General features: G+C 37.2%; 1 protein-coding gene, 1 long non-coding RNA gene and 1 pseudogene across 2 annotated transcripts in view; all 3 read right to left on the reverse strand.

Moving 5' to 3' along the window:
* Positions 1-2,132, reverse strand: part of LOC123540127 (cytochrome P450 3A24-like) — a 28,062-nt pseudogene extending 25,930 nt beyond the window's left edge.
* LOC128549535 (uncharacterized) overlaps positions 1-27,667 on the reverse strand; it is a 233,860-nt gene that overhangs the window by 85,156 nt on the left and 121,037 nt on the right. The window lies entirely within an intron of this gene.
* Positions 14,372-24,512, reverse strand: LOC128546134 (perlucin-like protein). Its single transcript, XM_053526392.1, has 5 exons — positions 24,178-24,512; positions 17,936-18,033; positions 17,103-17,196; positions 15,309-15,546; positions 14,372-14,767 (listed from the first exon to the last, which is right to left on the reverse strand). The coding sequence occupies exons 1-5, from the start codon at positions 24,371-24,373 to the stop codon at positions 14,752-14,754; spliced, it is 642 nt and encodes a 213-aa protein (XP_053382367.1). The 5' UTR covers positions 24,374-24,512; the 3' UTR covers positions 14,372-14,751.

A 27,667-nucleotide genomic window follows, 5' to 3' on the forward strand; every position in this document is an offset into this window, starting at 1 on the left:
GAACTTTGTATCGGTTACCAACTTCTGCATACGTTAATACATACAACGAGAACTTATCTAAGGTCAACCAATTTGCATACGTAAATACATACAACGAGATTTTTCCCTGGTCAACCACTTTTGCATACGTTAATACATACAACGAGAACTTATCACGGTCAACCACTTTTGCGTAAGTTAATACATACAACGAGACCTTTTCCCGGTCAACCACTTTTACATACGTTAATACATACAACGAGAACTTTGTATCGGTCGTCAGCTTCTGCATACGTTAATACATACAACGAGAACTTTGTTTCGGTCACCAACTTCTATGTATGTTAACACATACAACGAGATCTTGTCCCGGTCAACCAATTCTGCATACGTTAATACATACAAAACATGTCGTTTCCCTATTTATTGAAAAGTACTGTTTGTGAAACAAGTCATAATTTCTTTCGAATAGATTTACACAGTGTGTAATATGAAACTAAGCTTACCTGATTAGTAAATCATTAGAAATCTCGTAATCCACATTAAAGCCGAAATGTAACCCATCTGCTTAGACATTTATATTATTTCAAATAGAAACTCAGTTGAATGGAATATTAAATGCAATAAACAGCGAAAGAAAACTTCACAGAAGTACTAGACCTAGTTTACATAGAAGTGAATTAAAAACAAGTGTAGACTGATAACATTGGCTTTGAAAAAAAATGCCGTTTCTGCAAAGACGTTTTTACTAAGTAAATGACTGCTTCAGTGCTGATAAAAATATATATATATAAAGTTAAAATGCCATATACATGCACATGCACATTCAACAGTAAGTCCACCAACACAATAAGATTAGCTTCGATACCGCTTTAAATACACACGCGAATTGCACAAAACATTCGCACTGTCTAACATTTGCATAATGTCTCACAAATCAGCAGTGACACTGTAGTCTTTTAAACAGATTGGGACCAGAGAAGCCTCATATTTAACAGCACTAAATTTATAGAGAACGTTTGCATGGAGGGAGATGATTGAATTCAGAACAGTTGAAGATCCGCGAGGTTACAAGTTCGCATAATAGATTATTATAAAAGTAGAGAGAATTTATGCAAACTAATCACCAGCATAATACACCAGACCAATTACGGCAAATTAGTTTAAAAAATCATACCTGTTTTATTCCAATCCCGCTTGAATGTTTAAATATATTCTGCCAACAACCCCTTCAGTTTATGAATCCATTAAAAGCTTTTGAATCATCGCGATACAACGTGAATTTCAACCTGACCTTATTTATCGCATATCAGCTTGGTAGAACACCAACCAACAGTGTTATTTCGACAACGCCATAGAGACAGTTTAACTAAGGTCAGTTATTACTCCCGTCAAATCAATGAAACAGAAGACACTTTTGTATCTCCGAACACAATTTTTCGGAAAAATTGAAGTCGTGTATTATCACATTCATATTATCCCCAAATTCACTTGAATTTTATCATTTTTATCCAAAATGATTCAATGTGTTCAATAGAGCAGTCACATAATATCACCCATAAATGAAATATATCTTAATTTCTTCTTTCAGTGTATATTTCAAAAACAAAGTAAATTCGAACAATGTCAATATTTAATTATATCAGATTTATTTCTCTCAGACGATAATATGATATCATGGATATTTTTGTGGTCATCATTTTCACTATAAGTTGTGAGATTTTTATTACTACAATTGTTATCATGATCATCTCAGAATACAACAATAACAACAACAACAACAATAATAATAATAACTGCAATAATATTAATAATAATGATTAAACTTAATGTAGTTATAAACTTATTGATGTAATATTAAATGGAAAATATTCCCATGTTTTAAAATTATTTCTTAATCCATTACAATCTACATATTTTAGTTAACGTAGAAAAGAGAGATAATGATGTACCATATTTATCTTGTATAAAAGTGATTACCTTGCCAATCTCAAGTCCGTATTAAATCTGGATGTATGCTTACCGATGTAGTTTATATACATCTTGCGGATAATGTCGTGTGAATGCAAACAAGTTTGTTTATGCGTCATTGTGAATAAAGTTCAGAAAATGGCACATCGCGATCTATCATTTCTATGTGTTTAGATTACAGCTTATTAATAAAGTTCAGGAAATGGTACATCATTATCTCTCTTTTCTACGTTAACTAAAATATGTAGATTGTAATGGATTAAGAAATAATTTCATTCTCTGAACGGAATCATATAAAAATGAAAGTACTTTTGTATGCTATTTTATGTAAAACAAAGCTCACTTCAGGACGTGTTCATTTTTAAACTTAATGTTTTAATTTTGTTCCTATTTTGTACCCATTGAATCATTTTAGCCTCGGCAAATGCTGCTGACCTGTTCTAAGGCAGTACCAACCGTATGTCTGTAGCCGTGTTTGTTGGGTTCTTGGTCTAACCGGTTGAATTCTACTGTCCTGGTCAAGCAGTACAATATAATTTCAAACGTGTAAAGTACGTATCTTAAATATAATTTGTTGTCCACGAAATATCAGTCTATAAAGCATTGAGGTAAATGCGAAATGACGTTTACATGTGCCAGGTAAATTATCTTTAACCTTTAGCGTGCTGGTGGCAAGTGATTCGGCCTTTGCGACCAGTGCAGACCAAGATCAGCCTGCACGCCCGTGAACACCCCTTTGAATAATAAATGGTACTGTCCAAATTGAATGAGGGACAAGTCAGCAGGGAAAGGGTTAACATGTCCTCCTCATAGGTAAATAAAATATTACTGATTATATTACTGGTAAAAAACACATTGGTTTATCTGCAGTGTCATTACAACTGTTAACTTCTTCAACTGAGGAAGAGGCGTAGCTATAAGCTGTACTCTAACTTAGATAGAGAACATGTCTTAGGTCCCGCCTACATATGCGATACTGTAGGTAAATGTTGAACTTCGTAAAACCGTTCTCTACTTCAGTTAGAGTACGCTTGTCACGTGATAGTACCAAGTTAACTAGTAGCCAATTTGTGGACCATGATACAAAACAAAAAGCGTAGGGGCCACTTGATTAATGAGGTTATTCTCGTGACCCCTACTCTTTCTACTACTTACCATATACGTTACCATATACGTTCACATGGTTGGTCTGGGTTAAGATATCATCACGACATTACCTTATAAGTGAATATTGTGGCGAAGAATATTGTAGCGAAGAAAAGGTGGCAAACTGACACTGGCCTAGGATATTAACATTAGCATAATTACGTTTCTACTGCTGACTTTGCGTACACTGGCACGGGGAGAAAGGGAAAAAGGGGAAAGAATGTTGAATTATAATACTCTCACAAGAGCTAGTCATATATGAGTATGATTCAAATATACGGATAATGAATAGCTAGTTCTAGATGATTGACCCTGACAATAACAAGCAATATTTTGTTTAAGTTTTATAAAATAAGATAAATCATCATAATGAGTCGCTATTCAAAATTACTTTGTAGTCTTCAGGTTGTGTTGAGGTTGAAGTTTTGAACCGTTGTCGTGACAGGATAAATATTGACTCACGTCTTGGCATGAAGGGCATTTATTTTGACATTTTATTGATAAGCAGTCAAAATAGGCCAACGTGCCTAAATATAAACCTGCCGACCATATAGATATCTATTTATATCTATGTTTATCTATGAATCAGTATTAAGGAAAGTAGTATGTGATTTTATTTATATTTCAAGTTTCGAGAGAAAATTCTAACTTTCAAGTTATATATCTCGTAATTTCGAGTTATTATAATACCTAGACGTATAGGTCCTGGCTAGAATTAGGCACGATATTGTAGTTTTCGGGTAGTGGTAGGGTCAGGACTGGACATTGACCATGTATTGAATTAATGAATTTATTTCGACCCACTTTGAGTCCACAAGGTAAGAGAATATAGATATAGCATACGTTAACGGATGATAAGGAGTACGATACAAATCGGGTGCCTGGGTAGCTCTAGATCTGGAATAGAAGTCTTAGAAGGTGAGAGAGCAGTGTTCGACATTGGTCTACTTCATTTCTTTGATCATATCTGGACTGTTTTCCACCTAGTTCGAGCCCCTGTCACCGGAAAAGGTTCATATCTTTGACGCAGTTCTGAAATCTAGGGTTGCTTTAAAGACGAGGGTAGGTATTTTAGTTCAAGCGCCTATATGCTTAGTACAGTACAGTACAAAATGTGTAGTAAGATACATCAACATACATTTTTAATGTAAATAAACAAGTTTTATATATTTACTGATATTTTGTAGATAAAAAAAGCAAGATACGTAGTAACATGAGTTGAAATTTATTGTTACAATGTCGAAATTTCGAACTAAGCAACTCAAAATTTTAACGTTCGTATCTCGAAATTTCGAATGCTTGTACCACAGTTTCGAGTTCATAAACAAGAATGAACATGACACTAATGCTGTTCTTTAGGTGAAGAAGGATGTTAGTGTATAATAAATATATATTCTAGCATAAAACTGCTGTGCTTGTCACTTTTCGGGGGTGTTTTAACAGGAGAGAAAACGTGTGTTAACAGAGAGATTCTCGCGCTCGCGAGCACCTTTTTATATATGCGCGTTCCGTGGCAAAGCGTTAACGCCATTCGGCCCCAAAACGGATAATTCAAAGCGAAATTACGTCAACGTAAAAAACAACTCAGACATTCCCGCGCATTTCGTGGAAAATTAATGACGTTGAGAGACATTGTATCCATTTATCAGTTTTACGCGTTTTATGCTAGAATAGCGTTAGCGCATGTTCATTTCGTGTTATAACATTTGCAGAATCTTTCGGGATTCTGCAGATGTTAGAACACGAAAAAACATGCGTTATCCCTACAATGATACTTTTTGCTCTCGAAATCTAGCGGCGCGACGAATAGATGAACTTACCATTTTGATACCTAAAAGAGACTGGATAGGTTTTTTTTATTTTGGTTGGTGGTGGTGGGGGGGGGGGGGGGGGGGGGGGGGGTGAAGCAGAAGGCGACTGTTAAAGTATCTTTTTTTCCGGTTTACGTTCTTATTCTATAAAAACTACACATGGTATATTGTCGGAAGAGCAGCGCAAACTTTGTTTACCGCAAGTTTTTAGATACACACATGTTTTAAATAATAACGTTTATAAAATTATATCGGAATAAGTCTAGTGAAATGTTTCTAAAAACATTTAGTATTGGTTAAAAAGTTAGTTTCTTGGCATATTTTTTGTTTTTATGCTGTCATAATGACCGCCAAAAATAAAACGGTCGCTAATGAAAATTAGGTATAGGCTAAGTAATTAATTTCCCAAATCGTGACATCGTTATACTGTATACTATGAACATATTGATGTACAACGTTTTCTTTTTTCCTTTTTTTTTTTCTTAACAAATTTGTAAAATAAATAAGGGAAAAGTTATAATTTGTTTTAGAAGTAGACACAACGTACTGTTTAATGTGCTTTGTAAGCAAAGATTAACCCTATGTTAAAGGAGCTGAATACAACTGAATTCTTACAGGAAGCTTGCAAATACGAAAACGTGCTTCTTGTCCAAGCCGTCTTTTCATCAGATAATAAAAGACATGTGTCATAATTGCGACCACACCAGCAAAGAGCTATGCATAGCATTACAGCTGTTTTGCTAACGAGACAATATCTGTTTGTGACAAACAGCACACAAATAGTCTTAAAATACGATGATCTTCAAACACCACACAATATTTGCATTTTGTTACAAGTGTATATTGAAACTCTTGAAAAGTCCATGCAGGTGCGGATCACATGTTGTTTTAGTTACATGAGTTTTTGAATGATTGGCCTGGTCTTTGACAACATATTACATTTTCATTTAGAGAATTCCTCTCTCTTGACGTAAATGTTTTCAAACAGGGAAATTATACTGGCATCATATGTACGCGTGTTATGCACAGATGATGATAAGCTACTGAATAAATCATGATTCCTGACTTATAAGTATTTCGTGTCCAAAACATCAATCGTGCTTCGATAAACTACTCCTGGTTAATAGGCAAAAAATCTGAAATATAAGAGACATACGCTTGAGTGTAAAGACCAAAACTCAAAGAAATCAGAATTCTGCCAGAAGAAAATGGTGATTTTGCATTTTCCTTAAAAGGCATATTAGACCCAGTTTGTATCCGAAAACATGATAAGTTACTACATCAAATTTATGTAAATAAAATACCAAGTTTATGTGTATGACTAGTACTATACACTAGCTTTAAAATAGTACACACTGTATACATGCATCGTTAAACAATGCATAAATGTGTACAGCCGCTAAAATAGTACACACTGACTGTATACATGCATCGTTAAACAATGCATAAATGTGTACAGTTGCTAAAAAGAACTCAGCTTTTTTAAGAATCGACTATTACTGCTTGACATGTGATTATGTAGTAAGCTCTTCACAAAATCTACACAAAAATAATGTATATATTTAGCCAAGTTAGATACATTCGGTGGGGATTTGCTACATTTGTAGTGAATACCTAAAGATGAAATATTTTAGTTAAAAATGGCGATTGGCTATTAAAATAAGTTAACACAAAAGGATCTTTCATAGTATTCATCTACTTTGACATACATAAGGAATTATATAAAGAAACACACACAGAACGAATGGCATAGATAAAGTCAGCATACTTAGATTGACCAGGTCAGCCTATAGAACAACTGTTTTACGGACTTTATTCCTGCAACTGAAGAGGGAAGACAAAATGTAATAGAATCTTAGAACAAGTCTTGTAAACATGATACTGAAATGACTTTAAAAATTGTGTTGGCAAATCCGTTACAACGATAACAAAATTTACAATTACATTTTCCACTCATATAGGTAATGTACAAAATATGTTCAACGATTGGAAAACGACAATATGCATGTATCCAGCCTCACACTCTATTCACAGATATTTGAAACGATAGTTGATACTCTGGGGCTGCAGTTTGCATATAAAAGAATTCACTCAATTGAGTCTTCTTAATGGTTTAAAATAAATCTGTCAATCTTTATCCAAATCTGGATATTGAAATACAGTTTAGCAATTTACGCAGTTTACCAGTATTAGATACTAGAAAAAAAGTTACGTTTCGCGTGAGAAAACTTGAAATATTTGCAATGTGTAGTAGATGCATTTATCAAAAACCTTTTAAAATGCGGATTCAAAAGTCATGCATTAAATTAAACATTGAAGAAGATTTCAATAAACGATAACAACAAAAAGCTAGTTGCACACGGTTCGAATATGCGATTTGTGTAGCAGTTAGGATTAGGTAATTAAGAGTTTAGATGCAGTTAACCAAACAGACACACTGTAAGGTCTCTTTGATATGAGATATTGGCAGTTGAACAATAAAATATACCAAAGATTGACAAAGTGATTCAGTGACACAACTATTTTAAAACGTAAATATATATCAATATAGATACAAAAAATGGTTACATTCCTCAAATTTCCTGGACTGTTCTAGTTGCAATCTTACACACTGTCACGATCCCTGCCAGTAAGCATGAGCGGTTTGATAAACTTTGATTTTTAAATATGTTATACAAATATGGCAAATCGAATACATTTACGCTGGAATATAGCAAGCCGATTTTTTTTCTCAACATTTTCAAGGGGAAGCCCCAAAAGTCCAATCCACCGCGGAGATGGAGACCCTCTCCCTCACCTACCCCATACTCGCAGCAGCTTTGCTCATCCAGGTACGTCCCTGGTTGAGGGTTTGATAGTCTTCTTTTGTGGGTTGAATAAATTGTATGTTGCTTGGGATACTTTCAGTGTTTTGAGGACATATTGTATATAAAAGATGTTGTGTCACGTGCAAGTCAAGCAGTAAAAAGTGATGGTATTTTATAAAAGTTTGACTAAATATAGGTTTAACATTGAAAGGTTAAACACTGATGTAAATTCGAAATGGCGTTACGTATACGAGTGATTTGTCTTTAACATGTTAGATAAATGACACATTACTAAATATATCAACATTACAAATAATATACTCATTACCATACAAGGGTTAAATTGCCATCACAACATTACCTTATATGTACATATTGTAACATTTCATTGACTGGTGAAATAACGTCTCAGCATAAACATGATAAAGTACATTTTAATAACAAGGTCAACGTGCTCAAAAATAAACCTAGCGAAAATGAACCTAGCGAATATACTTTTATTTATCTATGAATCATTTAAATGACGACAATTTATGTAAAATTGCAGCATAAATATGATAATTTAATAAAGTTAAATGCAGTGTGCAAATGTGTTCTTTATTTGTTGTACTTTGGAGTGAAACCAATTTTGAATAATTTTATTACGCATCAAAATGATACTGAATCGCTAAAAAAGGTAGAAAGATCTCGAAAATCATTTATTACGTAACACTAATATTTTATAACCCCGCCCACGACAACAAAGTTGTAAGTGTATGTGTGGGAGGGGGGTGTGGGGAGAGGGGGGGATGGGGGAGGGTATACTGGTTTCAGGTTGTCTTTCAGTCTGTCTATCTGTCTGCCCGCTGTTCGTCCGTAGACACAATCTTGAGCACATCAACTTTCCTCATCCCATCGACAAAATTTAATGAAAGTTGTGCATTGGAAATGTTAGTTTCTTTCAGAAAAAACATACAGCGTTTACGAGACTTTATTTTTGTTACTATACTATAAACATCATGAGAGTTTGTAGTCTCGTGCCAACTTAATCTCCTGAACCCATGCACACAACTGAATGAAACTAAACACAAGTGATCAGTGGTAACCCCAGTTGTGCAAAGTGGTGTATGTTACGTTATTTCAGAAAAAAATCTGTACAGTTATTTGACTTTGTTTTTATGTTAATAACTTAATATGCTATATACATACGGTCTGCATATACAATCATGTGCGCGCCCAATTTCCCGAACTTTGCACACAATTTAATGAAAATTCACATACCAAGATCAGTACCAACCTTACTGTGTATGATGCATGTTAGGTTCTCTCAGAAAAATATTCTGCAGAGTTATGGGACTTTGGTTTTGTTACTGTACTATATAAAAAGAGTCTATGTACATACAGCCCACATAATTACGTAATCTTGTGTGCGTCAAATTGCAAAGTACTGTGTCAGTGCGTGCGGGGGTACATTCATCACCTTCAGTGATAGCTCTAGTTTTCCTCCTGTGATCCTTTACAAAATGCCTCGTTGAAATGTTTATGCTCAAAAAGTTTACTTTTCATTCTGACTATGACAAAATAATAGTGCTAGAGTATTTGTTTTGTGTAAAAAAATTACTTGTTTGAAATATTCAATATTGTTATGTGTTGTCGTAAAATCAGTATTTAGGTTGCTTTAATAAATGACTTTATGGAACTCACAACACATTTTGTCTAAACGTTTGCCAAATTTCAGTAATGTAATTTAGTATTGTTTAAAGATAATACCAAAATATTATAAAATATTATTCAGCGTTGATTCGTAATTCTAATTAATGGTATTTTCACTGTCTATAACAATGAATTTATATAAGCTCTGTATAAACTCCTCTGAAACTTTTTGGCCTCAAATATATCGTTGCGTTTAATTATCCGCAAATTGTTTGTAAATGCACGTGTATAGACCTTTTACTTTTTCATGTAAAGATATTCTGATATTCTCATGACAAAATCACACAGATTTCGTTGTCTCAGTTCCATTATGAAAGGTCAAACAAATACGAAACAGTTTTGCCAATTTGTATACATTTTTGTATTGACGTAAGTGCTTAAACAAATTTATGTATTAAACTATGTGAAAATAGGACACTAACAAGTCTAGAAAAAAAACAGGAAATTTTTCTTTGACACATCGGAAGTCATTTTTGACTTAAACAGACTGAAAACGCAAACAGTAGGAAGGAATTTTGACGGAGCTTATTTTTTGCGAGATCGCCAAAATTTTGACCTAAATGAATTTCGAGATACCTGTGCGAGTTTTATAACGAAATATTTGTTAACTTAATATGAAAACAGTATATATGTCTTTCTATTATATCATATCTAAATACATAATTTTTATTTGAAATCCTGTAGTGTAATGGCAAGATTCTTTGTATTCGGTATTTTAATTTGGATATTTCTTTCCGAGACATGTTAAAAATCATGCAAAAACTTTACAGTCAGACAGGGTTGGCAAATCTTCAGTATGAAAATGTACATATAAGTGAATTCTTTTCTACGTATCCTTATTAGGGTCAGGGAGTTAGATAATGTGTCTGATGTGTTTTCCTGTATTATCCTATATAATACACGATACATTCTTTGGTCGAGGGGCAGCCCAGAAGACGGGCAAGGAACATGTCGTCCCGCTCTCATGAGCTGAAACTCAATAAGCTTATTGTTAAAAACTTATTTGAAATACATTTATAATTAAGAAATGTTGTTAAATAGAGCAGTAAATAGAACTGTTTTAAAAGACTTATTGATCATCATTGATTATATCTGTGAAATTAGACTGAATATAAATATAAATAACTGTGCATTGCTCTTCGTAGTAAATAAAATATTAGAACTGTCATAATGTGTTGTGTTCAAGACAAACTTCAGGTACAACGATCAGGCCACTACGCTACAATCCACTATTCATGGTTTTGGTTTAACCGATCTCTAAAACTTAAAGAAGTATTCACACTATTATTAGGTATTACGTGATGGCACTCGTACGCTCTATTAAGATGTTTTGCTTGGAGGTAAACAAAGCGCTTCAAGTCTCTAACTGACACCAGGAAGGTCTAATACTTGTCTCGATTTCAGTTGGAAAGATTCTGAACCGTGGCGCTACATTTCAAGTGCCAAACCATCTGTGGGAAGTATTCAGTCTAGAGTCGCACTTTAATTGAAGGGAACCATCGCTCCCATTGCCATTAAATTTATTTTTAAATATATCAAATAATCATCACCGTCTTTCAGGAATTCTGTCAGCAATACGTATAAAGATCAGTACTGTCGTACTAAACTAAGCATCTCTTATTTTCATATTCTTTTGGACTAGGTGGTGTTCGTTTCTGCAAAGACCCAAATGACGTATCTATAGGATTTCACTATATTTAATGAGTAGCCCAGATACACGATTCTCTATAGCTGATGGTATTCTTACAGAAATTATTGCAAGCACCCGAGAAAATTGTTACGACTAGCTTATTTTCATAGAATCACGTCAACGATGGTTCAAGCGAAAAGGGAGACTACTGTCTTGTTCTGGCCTTACAACGTTAGAGCGTATTTTGTCCCCTGTGCGCTTCTGAAATTTCATTCGTGCGGTAGTTTTTTTCATCGCTATCTTTTAAGACCGGTGTAACAGCCCCGTTTTCCCCCAGTCAGTTCTTTCCCCCGGGGAAAAAACTGACTAGTCAGTTTCTCTCTCCCCCCCCCCCCCACCACCATGTCAGTTTTTTCCCCGTTTGGAATTAGTTTTCTGATATGGGAAAAAAACAGATTAGTTTGTCAGATTTTTTCCCGGGACAAAAACTGACTAGTCAGTTCTTTCCCCCTAGTCAAGTTTTCCCTTCAAGTACTGGTTTCTTTCGGTATTGTTATTAGGGATACAAGTGTCTATTCATTTTCCATTTAAATTTCAGATGAAATAGGTCTTGTTTTTCGTTTGAATAAACCTATATGTTTCTTTTTTATTGCCATTACTATTTAATATCTGTCAGATGCGGGGAAGAAATCGACCACCCTAGCATGTACTTGACCTTTTTTCTGACCTGTTAAGTGGGAGAAGAAATTGACTGGTCAGTTCTTTCCCACTTGCATATACTTGACCTATCAGGTGGGGGAAGAAATTGACCGGTCAGTTCTTTCCCCCCTAGCCAGTACTTGCTTTGTTAGGCGGGTGGAAGAAATTGACCGGTTAGTTCTTTCCCACCTAGCCAGTACTTGCTGTGTTAGGTTGGGGAAGAAATTGACTGGTTAGTTCTCCCCGCCCACACCCCCCCCCCACCTCAGCCAGTACTTGACCTGTCAGGTGGGGGAAGAAATTGACTGGTCAGTTCTTTCCCACTTAGTATATACTTGACCTGTCAGGTTGGGGAAGAAATTGGCCGGTCAGTTCTTTCCCCTACCACCCCCACCCCCCCTCCCACCCTAGCCAATACTTGACGTGTCGGGTGGGGAGAAGAAATTAACCTGTCAGTTCTTTCCCCTCTAGCATATACTTGACCTGTCAGGTATGGGGAGAAATTGACCGGTCAGTTCTTTCCCCCCCTAGCCAGTACTTGCTCTGTCACGTGGGGGAAGCAATTGACCGGTCAGTTCTTTCCCCACTAGCCAGTACTTGCTGTTATGTGGGGGAAGAAATTGACCGGTCAGTTCTTTCCCCCCTAGCCACTGTACTTGACCTGTCGGGTGGGGAGAAGAAATTGACCGGTCAGTTCTTTCCCCGCCAGCATATACCTGACTATCAGGTGGGGGAAGAAATTGACCAGTCAGTTCTTTCCCCCCTAGCCAATTTCTTCTCCCGCCTGACAGGTCAAGTACTGGTTAGGGGGGAAAGAACTGATCGGCCAATTTCTTCCCCCTCCTGACAGGTCAAGCACTGGGGGGAGGGGGCCGGGGGGTGGGGGCAAGAACTGACTGGTAAGTTTTTTCTCCCCCCTGATAGGTCAAGTACTGGCTAGTGGGGAAAGAACTGACTGGTCAAATTCATTTCCCCACCGGACAGGTCAAGTATTGGCTAGGGTGGAAAGAACTGACTGGTTAATTTCTTCCCTCCTGACAGGTCAGGTACTGGCTAGGGGGGAAAGAACTGACTAGTCAATTTCTTCCCCCACCTAACAGAGCAAGTACTGGCTAGGGGGGTGGGGGGGGGGATAACTGACCGGTCAATTTCTTCTCCCCACCCGACTGGTCAAGTACTGGCTAGGGGGGAAAGAACAGACCAGTCAATTTCTTCGCCCACCTAACAGAGCTAGTATTGTCTAGAGGGGAAAGGACTGACCGGTCAATTTCTTCCCCCACCTGACAGGTCAAGTATATGATAGTGGGAAAAGAACGAACCAGTCAATTTCTTCTCCCAACCTGAAAGGTCAAGTTCTGGCTAAGGGGGAATTTCTTCCTCCACCTAACAGAGCAAGTACTAGCTAGGGGGAAAGAACAGACTGGTCAATTTCATTTCCCCACCTGAGAGGTCAAGTACTGGCTAGGGGGGAAAGAACTGACCAGTCAATTTATTCTCCCCTCCCGACAGGTCAAGTACTGGCTGTGGGAGGGTGGGGGGAGGGGGAGGAACGGACTGGTCAATTTACTTCCCCCACCTTACTGGTCAAGTACTGGCTAGGTGGGAAAAGAACTGACCAGCAGTATTTTCGTTACCTTAGAAGAAATTGAAACAGGAAAAAGGCCATCAATTAAAATCAAAGCCTTGAGATGTCTGATGGTTGCGGGTTTTGTTAGATTTATTTTCTGTTTAAATAGCAATCTATAAATATACATGAATGAAAAACAAATACAAATATGCCTTATACGATCATATCTAAGATGAACTCTGTCTGACCTAGCTTGTGATGTAACTATGGGCTGGAAATCCTTATCATTGATAGATCTTATATAATCTTAAACAATCTATGAATGGATAAAGATTGAATCAGAACTGCTTGATCATTGATAATTAATCCGCATTGTTCATGAATGGGACTTTTTTGTGTAGCACATGAACATCCTTTGGATGTGATTTGGAATCAAATAAAGATGCTATATGATTGTCAGAATTACACTTAACTTTGGTAGCGGGTAAACCCGCAACCAAAAATATAACAGAAATTAAAATATGTTCATTTAAAAACTTTTCTTTAATTTACACAAAATATGAAACATATTTCTTATTTTATATGAAATTTAAATGAAAACCGACTATCGGAAATAAAAACAGGCTAGTTAAGAATAACCAGTTCCAATTCACTAACAGGGGAAATAACTGATTAGCCAAGAAAACTGACGAGGTGGGGGAGGCGGGGGGGTGGAAAGGGTGAAGAATTGACTAGTTAGTTTCCACCCCCCCCCTCCCCCAGAAGAATGATCAAGAGTAACCAGTTGCAAATTGGGGAGGGGGGGGGGGGCGGGAAATTGACTTGGGGGTAGAGAAACTGACCAGTCAGTTTCTTCCCCGGGGAAAAAACTGACTAGTCAGGGGAACTAACTAGTCAGTTTTTCCCCGGGGAAAAACTGACTGGGGAAAGAATGACCGTTACACCGGGTGAGATACAAGCAACCCTCGGATAATAAACGTTGTGTTTTTGGCAGTAATACATAGCCGTGTACGATGGAAATCAGTCGCATCCAAATCTTACATTTGGGTGTAATAACTGAAAAGCAAACGGTATTTCTTGACTCAATATCAAGTGTAATTATTGCTCTTAAATCATTTCTCATTTGGCGGATTTCATAAGATAAGTGCGTCGAAGACAACAAAATGGGTGCTGTCCGCACAAAGCGTCTGCTATCTGTTCTAAGTATTTTTCTCAAACACTTCGCCCTAACGTTGTTTTTTTTGTGGAGATACCGTGTAATGCACACACTTCGCGCTAGGGCAAAGTGTTTAGAGGGAAGAGTCACTGAGAAATGATTGCACATGCTCTGTTCAATATATACAAGACACATGTTGATTTAGATCTGTAACTGTTTCAGTCAGTCTTTAAAGGTAATGTTTTTGCTTATTATCGTAATATGTCCATGAGTGTAGACGGCGAAGCTCTTCTTTAAGATGTAGGCTGCCTGCAAACGAGGAAAATGCATATCAGTTCAACTGCTGGTTCCCTATTTCATCACCGTATAATGTCTGTAATCCAGATTTAGAGTTTAGAACGGGAAATTTCTTTATTTATCACAATTTCTAATTACGCTGTTATATATACGGATGGTTCTTTCGGCAAAGTGTCATTATAGCCTATGCTTAAGAAAGAGCAAAAGGAGCAAAGAGAATATTACCACTTTAAAACCTTTGTATAAATTTCAGACTTTGATAAAAACGGGCCCTTGCTCCGACACCAATTATCGCCATTCAGAACAACGGCACCATGGTACAGTTTGGAGACCGCAAAAAACCTCCCGTATTAATATCAAGATTACATATAGACGCGGAATATATTTCTAAAATGAAATAAGAGCTTAAATTCTGTTAAATAAAACCCTTTATTTTGAAAAAAAAAATATTTTCACCGCAATCTTTTCTACTTCCTTAACATAAACATTTTCTTGGAAAATAAAATAAGCATCTATGAAAAGATAATAACTTCAAAGATGTTCTAAAGACTACCTTTTCTCGCATAACGGTCTTCTGAGCGAAGAACATGGTACATCTTTCCACTTGTACTGAAGAGATTGACCAAATGCGGCACAATCTTCGCCTTTTCCAGCGTCCTGTGGCTCAGTACCGCCCCATCCTAAATACGGAACTTCTGAACCATCGTCTGTACCATCGCCTGTTCCATCGTCTGTAAACTTCCACACACCTTCAGTTTCATCATCATTTATACCAAGCCAGTAATCGGCGTCTTTGGGAATGGAAAAAAAGAATACCCTTCATGTGTGGGATACATTGTCGGTGTACAAGTTACATGAAAAAGAACTTCCTTGGTATGTGGGGTACATTGGCGATGCACAAGTTATATGAAAAAGAACACCCTTCATGTTTGGAATACATTGTGTGGGATGCATTGGCGGTGTATAAGTTTATCTGCCTGCCTCCTCGCAGTTATAGGTGTCGGGTAGAGAGAAACTGGACTCGCAGTTTTAAGTGATGGGTAATGCGTCTAGCCAGACAGAAACTGACCTCGTAGTTAGAAGTGGCGGGTAAGGAGAAACTGGACTCGCAGTTTTAAGTGTTAGAAAATGCGTCTAGCCGTAAACTGCTCTCGCAGTTATATGTGTCGTTTAGAGAGAAACTGGACTCGCAGTTATAGGTGTCGGGTAGAGAGAAACTGGACTCGCAGTTTTAAGTGTAAGGTAGTGCGTCTAGCCAGACGGAAACTGACCTCGCAGTTAGATGTGTCAGGCAATGACTTCAGTCGGAAAGAAACTGACCTAGAAATGATAGGTGTCAGGCAGTTTGTCAAGACGAGCAGAAACTGGGTTTGTAGTTAAAGGTGTCACGTAGTGCGTCAAGCCGGCCAGTAAGTGGCTTCTTAGTTTAATGTTTCTTGTAATAAATCGGAATGAAGAGATACTGGCCTCGCATTAATATGTGTCAAATAGTGTGTCTAACCAGACCGAAACTGACCGCCGAGTTATATGTGTCAATTGTAATTCCAGACAAAAAAAAACTGGCCTCAAATATAAGGTGTCAGATAGTGCGTTTAGAAGGAGAGAAACTGGTTTCGCAGTTAAAAGTGTCAGATAGTGCGTCTAGCCGAAAGGAAATTGATTTCGCAGTTATAGGTGTCAGATAGTGCGTCTAGCCGAAAAGAAACTGATCTCGCAGTTATAGGTGTTAGGTATTGCATCGAGACTGAAAGAAACCTGCTTTGCTTAGGTATCTGCTACATAGTGCGTTCAGACTTACAGAGACTGACCTCGCAATATCAGATAGTATGTCTATAATCAGAGAAATTTCCCGCGGAGTTTTAAGTTTCAGGTAATAATTCCAGACGCAAAGAAACTGGCCTCAAGTTTTATGTGTCAAGTAGTTTGCCCAGACGGACAGGACGTGGTTTCACAGCTGAAGGTGTCAGGTAGATTGTCCTGACGATCAGAAACTGAACTTGCAGATATAGGTATTAGGTAGTGCGTCAAGAGGGACAGAAACTGGCCTCACAGTTGTAGGTGTCAGATAGACTCGCCACGCACCTATAGGTATCAGGCAGTGCGTCAAACGGGACAGAAACTCGTAGTTATAGGTGTCAGGTGTTACGTCCAATGGGACAGAAAATGGCCTTGAAGTGATAGGTGTAAGTTATTGCGAAATATAGACATTTCAATTTGCATACATAATTTTTGAGAAATGTCACAACTCTCTTTCAAGTTTTCTTTTACATTTTGAATATCTTTAATTCTTTAGATCTAACTTACGCTTGGCCGTGAAACTTTATATATATTTAAGATGCAACGTTACCATTAAGATGCTGGTCCATAAACGTTTTAAGGAAGACATCTTCTCGGGCATTTTCCACGCGAACCAAGTACACAGCATTCCGAATACAGTATTCCTACAAAACGAAGAAAAAAATGTATCTAAATTAATTGCAACAGAGCGCGTCATTGTGATTGCTCAAAACGTCCATCAAAGAAAACGTATATACCCGTACAATTTATTTTACAATTAATTTATTTGTGTCTTGAAGAATTTAAGAATCTTTTTCAGAATTATATTATTGAAGCATGCCAGTAATGTTTGAAAAAAATGTTAAAAATTCATGTTAAGAGTTAAAGCATATCGCTTTTTTCTGCTTTATAGTTAATAAGCAGGAGAAATATTTCTTACATACAGATAAACTTGATGTATATTCAAGATGTAGTTCTTAAATTAACTTTAAAATATCTAAGTAATTTTACTTTTCCGAAAATGACTATGCAAAGCAAATACATTTCAGTGTCTATAAAGCCTCTTCAAGTTAAAAAAGTAAATGAGTGCACTTTTAGATTCTCCCATTCTTTTTTAATTTTGAATAATTAAGCGTGTTTATATTTTTTGCATGCATGCATCTATTAAATATATTCTGTAAATCACAAATTTTCGCGAGTGATTTAATTTTCAGTATTCGCTGACTGTCCGTTTTGCCGAATATAAATGAATATAAATACTCACGAAAATGTTATTACTGTGTATATCTCAAGAGTTGGACACATATCGCGGACACAGATCGTGGAGAGCTTACCGCGTTAACCAATGACATTTCTAGATATATAAAAAATTCAGCCTCGCAAAAACATGTATACTCTAGGTACCTTAGCCGCTTCAAAGGCGAGACTGTTTGGTCCAAACAAATAACATGATCCCTTATATGCCAACCAACCATCGGGACAATCCGTTGTCATATCCACACCTGTATTTGACATATCAAACGTTATCAAATTATGGTCGACAAATGTGTTATCAATTTTGTGTAATATGACTTTTATTCAAAAATTGTTCTTAAAAATAGATTGCCTAGGATTTCGTTAGTATCGTTTATACGAGGGCTGTTCAAAAATAACGTAGACTGTTACTGTCAAAAGCCGCATATTGTGTAAAGAGCAAAGTGAAATAAATCATTGTAGTTTGCAATTTTTATCTTATTTGGTCATACATTTTTTAAGCATTTTTGCCGATAGGCAAAGCGCGTAGAACGTTATATTTATATTAGCTACGTATTATCGGCGCAGTCGCTTTTTTATTTGTCATGATTTGCATTTTACCGCTAATGTTCGCACTGATAGTACATGTTTGGCCAGAAAATACGTCTAGGTGCAACTACACTCCAGGGCGACATGTACCGGTAGTACGGCTGTGGCAACGTTAAATGTCGCAACGCCGCTAAATGTCGCAACCACCGTTAAATGTCGCAAGGTTGACGTTAATTGTCGCAACCACCGCTAAATGTCGCAAAATCGTCTGCCGCTAAATGTCGCACCTTTAACGTTAAATGTCGCAAAAATTGGCCCACCGTTATATGTCGCAACACCAACGCTAAATGTCGCACTTCCTATTTGACCCTATGACTAACAATTCCATGCGTATATTTACTTTTTTGAGGGAAAAAATGACAGGTTTATGTAATACAAATAATTATATTAATGATAAGTGCTGTTGCGTATGGCAACAAGAGGGCCTTGTTGGCACTAGATCGCTCACCTAAGTTCCACACCTTGCTTGAACAGTCACGCAAGAAAAATATTTTTGAAATTATTTTGTAATAGGGCCAGTGTTTTAGGACAGAAATATTCTGAGGTTTCTTCTAACTAAATACGATTTGGTAATGGTGTTGTATGTTTGTGGGGGTTGGGTATGGGTGGAGAACGAGGTGAATAACGACACAGAAATCTAAGACACAAACACATAGCACCAAGACAGTTAATAGAAAATATAACTGTTTACGCTTTTGAACGGGGAGAGAGGGTGGGGTTATGTGTGGGTAGGCGGAAAAGGAGGATAATGAGGACAGGGGGAATGAGACTAAACCAAACAATTTTAAGAGACTAAAAGTAAAATAATATCAAAATTCCCGCTTTCCTGAAAGAATGTACAGAGGGCCACATAGGATCTTTCGCCGCCATTGAAGCCGGATAGTCGCCTTATGACTTTAAACGTCCCCAACAAAGAATTATTAGAAAATCTTCGTTTTCTACAGCTGGTACAAAACACAGTTACACTGTTTAGGTTAACTGGGTACGGGTATATAATAAGTTACACGGACAGGTTCAAGTCTTATAAGACCGGTGCGGTTCGCATGTGTATCAAATTGCGATTGAATGTGTTTTAACATATCGGGGTCCGATCCTTTGGTGGCAAGACATTTTAATGTCGTATATATCTTAAATTTTTCCATTACAAAACTATACTTTTTAGCAGCTTTTACTGAAATGAAACAGAATGGGCTGGGCTGGGCTGGGCTGGGCTGGGCTGGTTTAGCCTATTTATTTGATAGAAGCTATTCGCTTTAAATACGCCCGAAGGGCTTTATGTTGTTATGAACCCGAAGTACGTCTGTCTTTCCGTCCGTCCGCAAGCAATGTCGGGTCCGCTCTTTAACTCTTGAACCCCTTGAAGGATTTCAATGAAACTTGACATAAATGTTCACCGCACCGAGACGACGCACAGAACGCATGTGTTTAGTTCAAACATATTTATTCCCAAGAGTATATTACAGATTTGTACAATTACAACAACAATTTAACATTATATAAGGAAACGATAAGAATGAATATATAGAATTCTTCATTCGCATGTGTTTGGACGACTTGCTTAAAGGCCAAGTTCACAGTTAGGGGTTTAAGGTCATATGACCGTTTGTCTTGTATCCGCTCTGTAACTCTGAACTGCTCGAAATGTTTTTAGAAACTTGGTACAAATGTTCAATATATCAAGAATGCGTGTAGAGCGCCTGTTTAAGATGGCTCGCTTCAAGGTTAATGTCACACTTAGGAGTCAAAGGTCATGCCTTCGTGCGTATATCGTTCCGCATTGCGGTGCTCTTGTTATATTTGGTATCGTGAAGGTAAGTTGTTGGCAACTATCTAATAACAAATGTTATATTTTAGTAAAGTAGTAAAATGGTGGTATGTATAGGACGCACGCTCACGTTGTTTATTCACTTATGACGAGCAATCGAAATAAGATAACGTGCGATCGAGATAAGAAGTCGTGAACTCGAGATAAGAAGTCGTGCTATCGAAAATAGTCGCGTGCTAGCAAGATTTGATGTCGTGAACTCGTGATCTCATGCTCTCAAAACAAAATGTCGCGTGTTCGAAATAAGATATCGTGTGCTCGAGATAAGATACAGAGCGCCAGAGATAATAATACTATGGAGGTAAGATGCCGTGTGCTCTAGGAAATATGTCAAGCGCTCATGATAGTTTTTTTTGAACACGCGAGTTATGATGGCACGTCAATGTATCCCGTGTACTCAATATCTTATCTCGAGCGCATGACATATATGTCGAGCATTCGAGATAATTCAATCTAAAACAAAAAAAAGTATGTGTTCTAAACATACCGCCATATAGAAGACATGTAACTGATTTTTGTCTTGTAGAATTGTTCAGGAGCAAAGTTTATCTACATGTGAAATTCAAAACTTAAGAATTAAACTAAATATTGTTTAAAGTCGTATTTGTTGATTTTAGCAATACTTCAGATTTTAATGAAATTTAATTGAACACATGATTCGCTACGTCAGGCAACCGTGACATTTTTTTTTGGAAAGGATGTTTATATTAAAGTATATTTCATTATTCATGACTACAGACACTTGCTCAAAGAAATGGCTTTCCTAACATAAATGGTTAAGGTTGTTGATTCCAAGGACTAGAAGGGAGACAAATATAAGTTTCTTGATGATTAAATTACGTCATAATTTTGGGCCGTTATATTCATCTTTATATGGGCAGGTTGGCAGGTATATCTATAGGAACAGTACATACAGTACGCTTTGATCAAAACGCACGACACGCGACATGGCCACTCACGGTATTTCCACACGACACGCGACATAACTTTCGTGTCGTAATGTAACTTGCGAGTCGTGTTGCATGTCGACCGTCTACTCTCCAAGGTCGACGCACGAAATGCGATATGACGCACGACAATAAGAAACAAAGCACCCCATGACAAGCGCACCAGATCTGTTTTAGTCACAGTATTTTCGTGTCGCGTAGTTGAACATCCTGTTGTGTAACAGGCCCGGATCGTGGCCCGAGTCGATCCCTCCACCCCCAACCCTACCCTTGTTGGCTTAGTAGTGACTTAGACTCATCAAAGTTGCACCCAATTATTTTGGAAATAATATTTTCTAACAAGAGCTGTCTCCATAGGATGACACATGCCCCCGATGGCACTTTGAATGAATAGTTATGGCGGATGTTAGAGTTTAGGACCTTTGACCTACGGACCTGGGTCTTGCGCGCGACACGTTGTCTAACTGTGCCACACATTCATGCGTAGTTATTTTAAAATCCATGCATGAATGACAAAGATATGGACCAGACACGCCCATCATTGCACTATCATGAAATATGACCTTTAACGTCTAAGTGTGACCTTGACTTTTGAGCTACGGACCTGGGTCTTGCGCGCGACACTTCGTCTTACTGTGGTACACATTCATGCCCAATAATTTTAAAATCCATGCATGAATGACAAAGATATGGACCGGACACGCCCATCAATGCACTATCATGAAAAATGACCTTTAACGTCTAAATGTGACCTTGACCTTTGAGCTACGGACCTGGGTCTTGCGCGCGACACACGTCGTCTTACTGTGGTACACATTCATGCCAAGTTATTTGAAAATCCATCCATGGATGACAAAGATATGGACCGGACAAGAAAATTGCGGACAGACCGACAGACGGTTCAAAAACTATATGCCTCCCTTCGGGGGCATAAAAATTAACACCCAAAACGCCCCAGATGTGACCATTTTATACCTATATTTCAATATTCTCCAGGGGGAAGAACCCATGACCCCTTAAAATAAGGGGAGTACCTCTCCAGTACCTTGAGATTAAGACAAAAAATGCACAAGAGGCAACCATTTTATACCTGTTTTTCAAACTTTCCCGGGGAGAGGAGCCCCTGAGCCCTCGAAAATGACAGGAGTAACCCTTCCCATACACCGAAATTTAGAACAAAAAAAGGCAATAAAAGTCCAGCATTCCATACCTGTATTTCAAAATTGTCAAGAGGAAAAGCCCTCTAACCACCTAAATTAAGGGGAGTGTCCCTCTAGTACGTACCTAAAAATTAGACAAAATATGCATCACAGGCCAACATTTCATACCTGTAAATAAAAAACTTTCCAACAAATACGGATAGAGGCACCCCGTACCTACCGCACGTCGCCGGTGACGCTTTTCTTTTAAACTGGTGTCCCCCGTCCCCCACTCCATCAACAATTTCTGGCTCCCGGCCTGTTGTGTAACGAAAATAAGGTCGACGCAAGACATGCGATACAACGCGCGACAATACGAAGCGCGAGCTTAATGTCTCATGAGCTAAACATGACTCCACAGAATTACATAGTTCAGACCTAAAATAAATTTAGTACTGTGGCGAGTACCACGTTAGTGCTCAAACCTTTAGATATAAAATATATAACGTATGAATGTTGCGGGACCACTGAAAAGCAAACGTGCAGATTAGAGTTGAAGGTCATTTCAGCCTTTCCCAAATCAACACATTGCATACTCATGCATGCAAGCATGCATTACCCAATCTTATCTCTAAGTTGTAAAGAATGTTTAATTAACCTTATTTTGCTGTGCGACATTTAGCGTTGGTGTTGCGACATATAACGGTGGGCAAATTTTTGCGACATTTAACGTTAAAGGTGCGACATTTAGCGGCAGACGATTTTCCGACATTTAGCGGTGGTTGTGACATTTAACGTCAACCTTGCGACATCTAACGGTGGTTGCGACATTTAGCGGCGTTGTGACATTTAACGTTGCCACATACGGCATCTTTCGGATGTGGCAGGCGAAAGTAAACGTTGTGAATATTATTGTTTTTAATGCATGTTATGTCGTCGTCGACTCGCATAGATAATCAGGAAGTTGTTTAATTATGTGGAAATTTTGGCGAAAGCAACGAAATTTATAAGACACAACAATGTTCGATTATCTGTGTCTTGATCTTTAAGTAAATGGCCCAAACTTGCTTGAAGACAGCGGAGGTGGGGTGTGTGTGTGTGTGTGTGTGGGGGGGGGGGGGGGGGGGGGGTAAGGAGAAATCCATGAATCGACGTTAATGTCAATGTACGATCCTTCTGATCGAGACCAAGTACTCACGTTGAGCATCAAGTCTGAGATGCTTGGAATAAGTATTCATACTTTTTTTCAGTATTCTAACTAAACAACTTATTATGATCTAGGTATTGTTCATCAAAATTAATTAAAGAAGTTGATTAATGCAAACTTACAAATATTGATTAATGTAAACTTAATGAAAGCATCCCGATGAAGGCACGCTCGATGAAAGCACGACGTCGTTAAAATATGATCACCGTGCGCCGGGTTCGTGTAAGTGACTGTTTTCAAAATGGCGTAACTCCTGAATGTATGGTCATAATCGCGTCAAATTTGCAAAGACTGCAAATCACGATGGTATATTTTTTGTTTTGCTTCATTTAGCTATACAACAGCTAGATAAAATGTTATTTTTGAACAGCCCTCGTATTTCCAAAGCTTTAACATCGTTTTCTTTGCTAAATTGTTTTTTTTTGGGAAAAACATTTACTATATATATTATACTTTTTATTGTTCACAATTAGCTAGTACTATAAAACCATGTTTTTATACATCGATGTGGGCCGTTCCTAATGTTATAACGTATGGACAAACACTTTGAATAATGTTTTTTCTTCGAATTATTCTAAATGCGTGTATTACTATTTTATACAATTACATGTAACATTTTAGAACAGTCCATTTCTAACAAAAAAGTATGGCTTATCTAAGAAAATTAGAAGAATTAAATCAATTACCTTTCTTTGCTTCAAACTCGTCAAATCTCTTCTGAAGGTTAGCCAACTGAGTTTCCAAGTCCACCATTTTCTTTAACATTTCATAGTCGTAGTCAAACCTGGACAAAGCTGTCCCAGGCTCCATATCCTCTAGAATTGATTGCTCACTTAAAGTGAAGGTACCAGACAGTATAAACAGGGCGTATACAAGTTTCATGGTTTAGTTCTAATTTCAAAATGATATTTTTTTTTTAAATTAAAAGTGTAGATTTGTCTAAACAAGACTATCCACAACCCGAAAATGGTACTTAAATCTATATGAAAAGTTATTTATTTTCCTGATTCACTTCGATAACAAAACATAGATGTAGATGTGGCTTAGATAACTTCACTTTAACTTCCTCTCCTATATTGAATTGGTACCATAAACTGGACATATTTGCATGTTGCTAATTTCTTTATTTCATGATTAGTTGTCTCTAGTCAATACAATGCATGAAAGCAATTGTTCTTGCAATGGGGTTCTAGTATATTTTAATTCTTCAGGTTGAGTATTATAAACAGCTGTCTGTAAGTTTAGTACTAGTGAACCACATGGGTTTGCGAAAGTAAACAATCACGAATATGATTCATTTTATTGTACTTTACCTGTTTTTAAGCTGTATTGCTTCACTCACCACTTTTGAACAAATAAAAATATGGTATTTACACTGTAGACAGATCTGACGATAATTCTGTTTTCTCAAAACGGTTATCTCGAAACATCTTGCTACCCTGTAAACATGAAGTCATCGGACCAACGACGGAAAACCGTCAAAGGATAATCGTTGTTGGGCAACTGTTGGCCCAACGATGATTAATAAGTATTGTAAATACAGCGGTTGGGCCAACGTTGAACCAACCTTAAATTTCAGTCAAAGATATCTCTGCATTGGCCCAATACTGATTTTCAGGGAAAGACTTACACAGAGAAAACATCGTTGGCCCAACGTTGGCCCATTAGAAGTAATAATATAATAATTATATATTTTACAGGTCACTGTTTTATCACAAGCACCTACAGGTAAACACATTGTGTAGGTGTAACATGCAGTATTTAATTAATAATCAAAAACTTTTCTGTACCAATTCGTAATCTGATAGTTTGGACTAATTAAACTTAATACTTATCTGCAGCCGTAATGATATTTTGAACTATTTCAAATCTTCTACCTGAAGAATGTAATTTGTGAAAAAAAATATTGAAGAAAAAAAACTGCTATAACAAATATCTAATTTTGTACAATCATAAAATGTCTACAATAAATCTGTTGAATATTCCAGAACATGAACTCTCGTTAACCCGAGTTATGTAAGAAATCCCAGAAAATGTGGTTAATTTTACTCTCTAGGCGAGATTTCTAGCTGCAAAGACATGTGAAATAAAGGGAACTATTATACATGTTAACAAAAACCCGGTCTACTAGCTATAAACTGTAAGTAGAAGTTTTTGAATATTTTTTTATAAAGTTGTTGAATCTTATAGAGAATTTCTTTTTATAGCCTGTATGCATGTAGTATGTGACTTGAACATATGTTGAATACTTTTATCTAGAACTGGCGGATGGCACTAGTGTTGAGTATTTAATTCTGTAAATAAAATAACTCATATTTTCGTTAATTTTAACGTATTTTTCTCGGTTAAAAAACAGACAAAAATAAATGTCATACAGTTTATGTCCAGAGGTTTATGTGCATCTGTATAGTTATTGTTATCAAAATGATGTAGATGGTTTAATCAACATTATGATTTTCGTTTTTTACAGGATGCTGTTCAAGAGAGTAATAATTGGGCGCCTAGCACTGTGGGGCACAGGGAAAAAAAAAGAAAAGATAGAAAGCTGCAACTTCAGTGAGAAAAGAAAACAATCAGACAGAACTTGGATATATAATGAGTTAAAATACAGACAGTAATTCATTTTAATAGGATTTATTCAGTAACCGAAATAAGAAAAATAGATTTATATATGTCTGAAATAAATATTTGACATGTTGTAGTTATGAAATATTCCGTTATATTTGTTCAGGAGACTTGCAAACAAACTTTAAATAAATGTTAGATTTCTTCTTGTTAAATGTTAAACAAAATCACAATTATTTGAAAATAAAATGTATACTAAATAATTTTAGTTTTAGTCTATTTTTTTTCAAATTCGTTAACGTTGGAATAGCGTTGGCATCCTTCTTTCGGCCAACAAAGAGATAGAGTTGGGCCAACGTAGGACCAACCATAATAGACGAAAAAATGTTGTTGGCCCAATGGAGGGCCAACGATAAGTGTAGGATACCAGTAGTTGGCCCAATGGAGGGCCAACGATAAGTGTAGGATATCAGTCGTTGGGCCAACGGTGTACCAACCGTTGGGCCAACGTTGCGCCAATTAGCAAAATGGCGTTGGGCCAACGTTGGAAATCTTCGTTGGGCCAACGAAGAGTCTGCCGTTGGGCCAACGTTGGGCCAACGCATGTCTGCTATCTGGGTAGGTTCATACACCGCACATCTTGACTAAGGCGTAAAAAAATGTTTGTTTCCGGTATCCCGACCTACCCTAAATTTTTTGCCCGGCCCTAAATGATTTTATAGCCTTGGAGATTTTTTTTCTAAACTTTTCAAAAAAGGCGGTGAAAAATGACAGAGACCGACAAAAAAATCGGAAGATAGAATGAGTAATAATTTGTAGGATTCTTTACGTCAAACGGTCGGACGATATAGACAGACCAGGACGGTATCTATCTAAGGGTTTCGCCCGGTAGATGTAAACTTTTTTACGCGACGGATTACAATCTAATACAAGGTATTTAACGGATGGTCAACGCCAGCAAATCGGACGTATCATGTTTCTTCGTGTCTTAACATCTGCAGAATACCGAGGTACTGGTTGGTGCCAGCCACAGGTAGAACGGTGATCAGGTTTGTATATATTTTTCAATCTAAAAGGTCAGAACTATTTTATCAGATTCTTTTTATATCTCAGCTTGTCTAGCAATAACCGTTTCTGGGACAACTAAGGAAAAGCTTAAAAAACATAGTAAAATGGGGACAGTGGTACTGAGTGTTGATAATACGGCCAGAGTGATCGAGCTACTGAATCACACTCTTTCCAGGGTAAAGTTACATAGGAATCAATATAGATACAAAAAATGGTTACATTCCTCAAATATCCTGGACTGTTCTAGTTGCAACCTTACACACTGTCACGATCCCTGCCAGTAAAGGCATGAGCGGTTTGATAAACTTTGATTTTTTTTAATATGTTATACAAATATGGCAAATCAAATACATTTACTCTGGAATATAGCAAGCCGATTTTTTAAAACATTTCCAAGGGGAAGCCCCAAAAGCCCAATCCACCGCGAAGATGGAGACCTTCTCCCTCACCTACCCCATACTCGCAGCAGCTTTGCTCATCCAGGTACGCCCCTGGTTGAGGGATTGATAGTCTTCTTTTGTGGGTTGAATAAATTGTATGTTG

The sequence above is a fragment of the Mercenaria mercenaria genome, chromosome 16 (genome assembly GCF_021730395.1).
Source record: "Mercenaria mercenaria strain notata chromosome 16, MADL_Memer_1, whole genome shotgun sequence".
In the NCBI taxonomy this organism is placed as follows: Eukaryota; Metazoa; Mollusca; class Bivalvia; order Venerida; family Veneridae; genus Mercenaria; species Mercenaria mercenaria.